The 10,000-nt window shown below is 33.3% G+C and overlaps 1 protein-coding gene across 1 annotated transcript in view; it reads right to left on the bottom strand.

The window, feature by feature from the left end:
• Positions 1 to 7,856, bottom strand: part of ints9 (integrator complex subunit 9) — a 44,706-nt gene extending 36,850 nt beyond the window's left edge. The window contains 6 exon segments of the mRNA XM_056481153.1: positions 726 to 812; positions 3,740 to 3,879; positions 4,400 to 4,462; positions 4,562 to 4,622; positions 6,347 to 6,474; positions 7,754 to 7,856. Of these exon segments, the coding sequence (XP_056337128.1) occupies positions 726 to 812; positions 3,740 to 3,879; positions 4,400 to 4,462; positions 4,562 to 4,622; positions 6,347 to 6,474; positions 7,754 to 7,762 (488 nt within the window). The 5' untranslated portion in view covers positions 7,763 to 7,856.
• Between the last annotated feature and the right edge of the window lie 2,144 nt (positions 7,857 to 10,000).

Here is a 10,000-nt window from a genome sequence, read left to right as displayed (position 1 = left end):
AAAAGGTTTTAAAATAATAAAAACTGCTTTTATTTTAATATATCTGAACCTGATAAACGTCATTTGGGAAATAATTAAAAAAGGAACAAAAGAATCCACTGGAGGGCGAATAATTTTGACTTCAAGTGCATATTTTTATGGTATTAGTTCAGTTTCAGTTCAGTTTCCTTTATTTTGTCATTCAAAACATCACAATAAAATTGTAATGCAGAACGAAATTACATTGCAACAGACCCAAGAAGAACATAAAAAACATCCCTATAAAATCCTAACATGATAAACAAGCTTTTATAATTTTATAGAAATATAAAAATATAGTTATATAAGATATAACCTGATTTAAATAAAATCCCAGTAGAGAGTAACTTAATACTAAAATACCTATTTCACCATTGTTATATTTCACCAGTTGTAATATTGATCATTTATGCTAGTTGAACTATTTATTGATTTATTATTTTACACTAGCTATCAATAGTGTTTAAGAAATGGTATTATTCAAAAGTCTTATAATGACAGGATAAAAACTATCACGAAACCGCACTGATTTGCTCCTCAGACTTCTGTAACGTCTGCCTGATGGCATAATTGCGAGCAGGCTATGGCCAGGGTGAGTTGAGGTCATTATCATATTATTCTAGCACACTTATGAGCTTTCTTAGTCGCACACTCTCAAACATCACATTAAAAATGCCTGTGATAATCTGCACTGTAATATTCAATACCTCTGTATCTCCTTGTTCTTCCAGCAGGAGGCAGCATGAGCTTTGGGAACTCTCTCCATGAACGTCACCAACTCCTCCATCAGCAACCTGAAGCAGACGCATTATATTACATCACAATTTAAGCCTGAAACACATCCAAACATCACAGTGTCATTCACCAAGTTTGTGGTAGGTATGCTTTTTAAAACAGCCTCTTACTCTCACCAAGAATGCATTAATTTGATAAGAAATACTATGGAAATTGTTAAATATCATGGTTTAAAATGGCCATTCAATTTTTTTATATGCATGTACAGTGCTCTGCTTATACGTATAATAGTACACTCCTCACAAATTTAAATTCCTATTTTTTAATAGGAAGCTATACAATATTATATGTGTGCATATAAATTAGATTAGGCAGTACTGAAGCCAAATCGGGGAGATATATCCAGCTGCAGAACCGCAGAACCACACACGTTTCAGGCACACACAATCTAGCACACATGTTTTAGGCAAACCATATATGGTAACTAACTCCTTAGCATTATCGCCACCTATTGAATTTCACAAATATGGTTTCCCATTTCAGTCATTATTATTATACCGTAACGATCATTTTAACATCTCTGCAGTTTCTGAACCCAAATTATGTAAATAAAAATAATAGGTTAAAGACACTTATGACTTTATTCATGTGTCCACATTCACAAATAAAACATAATAGACCGTCTAATTGTAGGATTATAAACTAATAAACTAATTCAGGATCTTAATATTATCATACTTGGTTAAAATCGCTTTGTTGTAAAATATAAAAAAGCAAATAATGTGGCACATTAAAATGAATTACTATAGTTAATCATAAACAATATATAATATAGTTAGAAGCTGATTATCTTAACTGATTATGTGATTATAAACTACTATCTTTTATTAAACTGTCACAGCTGTTATATATATGTTATATATATATATCTTTATATCTATATATATATATATATATATATATATATATCTTTGTATATCTATATATATATCTTTATATCTATATATATATATATCTTTGTATATCTATATATATATATATATATATCTTTGTATATCTATATATATATATCTTTATATCTATATATATATATATCTTTTTATATCTATATATATATATATATATCTTTGTATATCTATATATATATATATCTTTATATCTATATATATATATATATCTTTGTATATCTATATATATATATATATATATCTTTGTATATCTATATATATATCTTTATATCTATATATATATATCTTTGTATATCTATATATATATATATATATATATATATATATATCTTTGTACATCTATATATATATATATATATCTTTGTATATCTATATATATATATCTTTATATCTATATATCTTTGTATATCTATATATATATATATATATATATATATATATCTTTGTATATCTATACATATATATATATATATATATATATATATATATATATATATCTTTGTATATCTATATATATATCTTTATATATATCTATATATATATATATATATATATATATATATATATATATATATATATATATATATATATATATATATATCTTTGTATATCTATATATATATCTTTGTATATCTATATATATATATATATATATATATATATATATATATATATATATACTTATTATTATTATTTTTTCAATTAATTATTAATAGTTAATTTGTTTCTATTGCTAAGTTTTGGTTTAAAAACAATATTTTGCTGACTATAAATTACTACAGTATTTAATGTGGGAAATCATTAATGAAAAAGTTATTAGAAAATTAAGCAAATACACACTATTAAATTGCTTGAGTAAAATATTAATATAGTGTTATACATTTATTACATGTAAAAGATTTTTATTACATTTTTATTGCCTATATTAACTTGCTATTATTTCCTTCATTATAAATGAATCCATTATGTAAATTAAACCTGTCCAGTTTAGATCTTTCAGCAAGGCCAGCAAACGAGTATCTGAGATATTGACTCTGTCAGATAATAATGACTAAAAACTGTTCAGTCTATTATATTGAATGACGATCGGAAACAACGCTCCCTATTCGCCCGTCTCGATCGCAATATTTGTGAAATAAAGTAAAGTAAACACTATTGTTTATTGTGTACAATATTTATCAACCATTTATATATCAAAATATATCGATGACGATGTCCAAGAAGACGTTAATAGCATTAACATCCGTCGTAACCATATATGGTTTGCCTAGATTGTGTGTGCCTAAAACGTGTGTGGTTCTGCAGGCCTGCAGCTGGATATTATTGAAATCGGGAGCTTATCTAACAAAATAACTTACTATAACGGGCCAAAAACTAGTACAGACAAATTTATATGTAATAGAAAAATATTAAATACAAATTTAAACAAGAGGAAAAATCAAGAGAAACAAAACAATTGAAAAGTTTTGGTGAAATTTAGTAGGTTGTAATTTATTTTCAATATTTTGCTTTAATTTAATAGTATTATCTTACAATTTATAAATAAGTTTGGTGACTAAAATATTATTTGAATAAATATATCTGTTTAATAAATCTGTTTTGTTTAAATACACCAAGAAACATTGCCTATATTCACTGAGAAATAGATAAAAACATTCATTTTCAAAATGGTGTGTACTCAATTATGCTGAGCTTGAAGTTTTCCCTGGATGTTGGTAACAACTAAAGAAATCCATATATGCAAACAAATCTAATCTAATCTAATGAAGTTATGCGTAATAAATTGAAATGACGCAGAGAAAAAGCACTGAACACATGAAGAAAGGAAGGTGTAGAAAGGCAGTGAAAGCCCAGACAGCAGATGAAATCTCTCAGTAGATTTTCAGCAACCCTCTCCCCTTCCTCTGTGTAAAATTAATATTCAGGTAAGTATCAATTCTACATTCTGATATAGCATTCCACTTTAAGGAAAATTGTACCCGCAATTCTGGAAAGTATATGATCTTATATGAGCTCACCTGCCGATCTGAAGGGTGGGTTCCGTGGCGTAAACGGTCCCTGTAAAACCTGTGTGTTCAGTGATGTACGGCAGCGCCATCATACAGTGATAGTTGGATATCAGGATCACGTCTATAGTGGAGAGGTCGAGCAGCTCTTTCTGGGAAAAAAAAAATATTATAATAATTTCTTTAGCAAAAACGAAGAGAAGGTTTTCTTCAACACATTTCTACACATGATAGTTTTAATAACTCATCTCTAATAACTGATGTATTTTATCTTTGTCATGATGACAGTAAATAATATTTAACTAAATATTCTTCAGGACACTTCTATACAGCTGAAAGTGACATTTAAAGAATTAACTGGGTTAATTAGGCAAGTTCGGGTAATTAAGAAAGTCATTGTAAATAAAAAATATAGCTTAAGGGGGCTAATAATTTTGACCTTAAAATGGCTTTAAAAAATTAAAAACTGCTTTTATTCTAGCCGAAATAAAACAAATAAGACTTTCTCCAGAAGAAAAAATATTATAGGAAATACTGTGAAAAAATCCTTGCTCTGTTGAACATCATTTGGGAAATATTTGGGAAATTGAAAAGAGGGCGAACAATTCTGACCTTAACTGTATAAGAGAGACTGTATAAGGGTTTTAATATGTGCGAAGAGGAAATATTTACTTCAGGCAGGCAAAATTCAGGCTGTGAGTCGACAAACACACGTCCTGAGCACTCCTTCAGCTCCTGCAACACACGTTCAGCACGTTTAAAACATTTTATATGCATTATTATGGATATATATTTATGGTCTATATTTTGTTTAGGCCTCAATTTAGCACTCACCTTTTCCAGGTTTATTGCTCCGTCTTTGGAAACCCATCCTGGGAGTTTAGATAATCGTGGACTGTAAAAAAGATAAATTAAGTCAATTTGTTTTGTTAATTTGATATATTTTGGATTTAAGAGAGAGAGTTTATCCAGAATTTATCCAGAAAATGTATTTATTTAAATTTATATGAGCTACCTCACTATTTTAATGGTAAAAGCAGATCAAAATTTATAAATATTCAGTCATTCATCTTCCTTCGGCTTAGTCCCTTTATTAATCTGGGGTCACCACAGCTGAATGAACCGCCAACTTATCCAGCATATGTTTTACACAGCGGGTGCCCTTCCAGCTGCAACCCATCATTGGGAAACACCCATACAACCTCATTCACACACATACACTACGGACAATTTAGCTTACCCAATTTACCTATAGCGCGTGTGTTTGGACTGTGGGGGAAACTGGAACACCCGGAGGAAGCCCACGCCAACATGGGGAGAACATGCAAACTCCACATAGAAACGCCAACTGACCCAGCCGGGACTCGAACCTGCGACCTTCTTGCTGAGAGGTGACAGTGCTAACCACTGAGCCACCGTGTCGCCACTAAATTATTAAATTTAATATTAAATTATATGTTTAATTATTAAATATAGTAATGTTGTAGCATACCATAGTAGATGTAGTATATTAAATACTTTTAATTGGTTTTAATTAATTAGTTTTCTAATCATCAAAGTTTCCTGAGCAATAAAATCTATCGCAGCTTCCACAAATTAAAAAATATTATACATCATTAAAAATCAGAAGAACTATTAAATTTGACCAAGCACCAAAAACAGAGCCTATATATTCATAGTCCCTTATTACTCCCTTTATTAATCTGGGGTCGCCACAGCGGAATGAACCGCCAACTTATCCAGCACGTTTTACACAGCGGATGCCCTTCCAGCTGCAACCCGTGCCTGGAAAACGTCCATACTTTCTCATTCACACTCATACACTAGGGAGAATTTAGCTTACCCAATTCACCTGTACCGCATGTCTTTGGACTTGTGGGGGAAACTGGAGCAGCTGGAGGAAACCCACGCCAACACGGAGTGAGCATTAGACTCCACACAGAAACGCCAGTTGACTCAGCCGAGGCTCGAACCAGCGACCTTCTTGCTGTGGGGCAACAGCACTACCTACTGTGCCACCGCGTCGCCAGAGCCTATATAATTATACTAAAATATATAATAATGTATTGTTTCATGTCATGTTAAATGTTATTACTTTGCTCTGGGGTAACATAGGGGTGACACGGTGGCTCAGTGGTTAACACAGTCACCTCACAGTAAGAAGGTTGCTGGTTTGAGTCCCAGCTGAGTCAGTTGGGCATTTCTATGTGGAGTTTGCATGTTCTCCCCATGTTGGTGTGGGTTTCCTCCGGTCCAAACACATGCGCTATAGGTGAATTGGATAAACTACATTGGCCGTAGTGTATGTGTGTGTGTGTGTGAATGAGTGTGTATGAGTGTTTCCCAGTGCTGGGTTGCAGCTGGAAGGGCATCCGCTGCGTAAAACATATGTTGGAATAGTTGATGGTTCATTCCGCTGCAGTGAATCATGGTAAAATGCATGACAGCCATTATTTTGCTCACATCCACATGTGACTGAATAACGACTGAATAACTGATATTTCACATCACCTCACAGATTCTGACAGATCCAGCTAACAAAAGCAGTATCGATAGTATAAATCAGTGTAGATGAGTGTGTGTGTGTGTGTGTGTACACACTGTAGCTGTTTTACTGACCTGTGAACTAAAGGCAGAGGCAGAAAATAGAGAGCCGCTGTTGTGTCCAGACCACAGTCCAGCATGATGGTGGTGGATTTAAACTTGAGGACATTACAGGGCAGAGTGGGATGACCTGACAGACAGTACTGAACACACACATACACACAAATTAGGCAAAACAAACAAACAAACAAACACAAACACACACACATATATACACATGCATACAAACATAAACAAACACACACACACATATTTACATATATATATACATACACACAAACCAAACACACACATACATATACACATAATTACAAACATAAACAAACACACACACACACATATACAAATTACAAAAACACAAAACAAACACATACATAAAACACACACGTATATACACACATTACACATGTATACAAACACACACACATGCATACAGATTACACATACACAGATATATACAAATTACACAAACATGCATAAAACACACACACATACAAATTACACAAACACAAAACAAACACACACACATATATACACATTACATATGTATACAAACACACACAAACATATACATTACACGTAAATACAAATTACACAAACATACATAAAACACACACACACACAAATTACACAAACACATATAGACATTACACAAAACAAACACATACATACACATTACACACATACCAAAACAAACTCACACACACACACACACACGCGCACAAAACACACAAACACATATAAATACACACACACACACACCAAACCAAACACACACACACACATACCAACACAAACACACATATACACATTTAAACACACACACACACACACACACACACACACACACACATACACATTTCACATACATACCAAAACAAACACATACTCACACACAAAACACAAACACACACACACATATATACATACCAAAACAAACACACACTCACAAAACACATAAACACACACAAACATATACACATTTCACATACATACCAAAACAAACACACACTCACAAAACACAAACACACATACACACACACACACACATATATATATATATATATATATATATATATATATATATATATATATATATATATATATATATATATATATATATATATATACACACACACACATTACACATACATACCAACACAAACACACACATACACACATTTTATTTATACACATACACAAAAACACACACATACACATTACACAAACATACATAAAACACACATATACACAACACACACACAAACAAACATACATACATACATACATACATACATACGGAGTTATCAATCATAGACAAAACACACTGCAGGAAACTGGAGTAAGTGTAACTCCACCGTTAACGTTAGTTGATATATCATTAAACACACTCGTATTAATCAAACAGGCGACTGTACGCACCAGTTTCATGTCTGATCTTCAGAAGGTGAGTTGATATTACAGCTCTGTTATTCCCTGTGATTCTACAAGTCGGTGGCTTACAGGGATGTTGTGCTTTCTTCTTCTGTGCATCCGCGTGTTCGTTCAGCTCATGACACACACGCTTTTGCCCTCTAGCGGTCAAGCGGCAAGCATGTTTTGTTTACGTCCTTAAATTTGTAAGTATATATTTTATATAAATGTTTTAGATTTTAAATATTTATTATGTTAAAATGGTAAATATTTAGATTAATATATGTAAATTATACAAAGCACTACATTTAATTTAAAAAAATTTAAAATAAAAATAAAGAAAACTGGTATTAAGATTGTACTATTCATTCATTCATTCATTCATTTATTTGTAATTAGTTAATTTGTAAGTACCCTTTCTCTGCTGTTATTTATATAACGCATTTTCTGTAGGTATTACATCTATTGATATGATTTATTTAAACTTAACATTATATAATAATCATCCTTTTATTCATCTGGGGTCGCCACAGCGGAATGAACCGCCAACTTATCCACGGACAGTTTAGTTTATTTATTTCCCCTATTGCGCATGTGTTTGGACTGTGGGGGAAATCTGAGCACCTGGAGGAAACCCACGCCAACATGGGGAGAATGTGCAAACTCCACACAGAAATGCACACTGGCCCAGCCGGGACTCGAACCAGCGACCTTCTTGCTGAGAGGTGACAGTGCTAACCGCTGAGCTGCTGTGTCGCCCCCAAAGACGTGCAGTATAGGTGAATTGAATAAACTAAATTGGCTGTAGTGTATGAGTGTGTGTGTGAATGAGTGTTTATAGATGTTTCCCAGTACTGGGTTGCAGCTGAAAGGGCATCCGGTATGTAAAACATGCTGGATAAGTTGGTAGTTCATTCCACTGTGGCGACCCCTGATGAATAAAGGGACTAAGCTGAAGGAAAATGAATGAATTATAAATCATGTGTAAAATTGTCATGTGTGTGTGTGTGTGTGTGTGTGTGTGTGTGTGTGTGTGTGTGTGTGTGTGTGTGTGTGTGTGTGCATTCTTCTTGCACAATAGTGGCCAGGTAACTACAATAAGCTAATGGAGAGAAACATTTCTTGACTCGCTCCTCCAAAACACCCCAAAGTGGCTCAATAATATTTAGATCTGGTGACTGTGCAGGCCATAGGAGATATTCAACTTCACGTTCACGTTCATCAAACCACTCAGTCAGCAGTCATGCTGTTTGTATTGGTGCCTTATCATCCTGATAAACAGCACCGCCTTCAGGATATTCAGTGTTTGAACCATTGTGTGCACACGGTCCTCCAGAATGGTTCAGTAGTCTTGGCATTGACCCAGCGTCCAACTAGCACAAGTATTGGGCCTATGCCATGATATCACTGATCCACCCCCATGCTTCACTCTGGACATGCAATAGTCTGGGTGCTATGCTTTTTTGGGGCTTCTCCACACCGTAACTCTCCCAGATGGGGGAAAGACAGTGAAGGTGGACTCAGAGAACAATACATGTTTCACATTGTCCACAGCCCAAGATTTTCTCTCCTGGCACCATTGAAACCATGGCATTGGCACATGTGGCCAAAGCTTTATGTATAGCAATATAGCGGTATATTGACCCTGTGGAGCTCTCGATGAGCAGTTAAACATGCAAACTCCACTGACTCAGCCGAGGCTCGAACCAGCGACCTTCTTGCTGTGGGGCGACAGTACTACCTACTGCGCCACTGTGTCGCCTTTATGTAACATGCATATTTAATTAATTAATCAACAAAAGAACACAAATATACAAGAGGAAATTTCCATCTGCATAATGATTATACTGTGGAAGCCCGCTCCGCCAAAAATATAGTATTATGAGTTTTAGTCAGAATTGCGAGTTATTAAGTCAGAATTGCGAGTTATTAAGTCAGAATTGCGAGTTCTAAAGTCAGAATTAAGAGTTATAAAGTCAGAATTCTAAGTTTTAAAGTCAGAATTATGAGTTTTAGTCAGAATTGCGAGTTATTAAGTCAGAATTGCGAGTTTTTAAGTCAGAATTAAGAGTTATTAAGTCAGAATTGCGTTATTAAGTCAGAATTGCGAGTTATTAAGTCAGAATTATGAGTTATAAAGTCAGAATTTCGAGTTTAAAAGTCAGAATTAAGAGTTATTAAGTCAGAATTATGAGTTATAAAGTCAGAATTCCGAGTTTTAAAGTAGAATTATGAGTTATTAGGTCTATTAAGTCA

This window comes from Danio aesculapii, chromosome 20, assembly GCF_903798145.1.
Source record: "Danio aesculapii chromosome 20, fDanAes4.1, whole genome shotgun sequence".
Classification (NCBI taxonomy): Eukaryota; Metazoa; Chordata; class Actinopteri; order Cypriniformes; family Danionidae; genus Danio; species Danio aesculapii.
The sequence above is the reverse complement of the archived record's forward strand: the minus strand, read 5'-3'. Positions and strand labels throughout refer to the sequence as shown.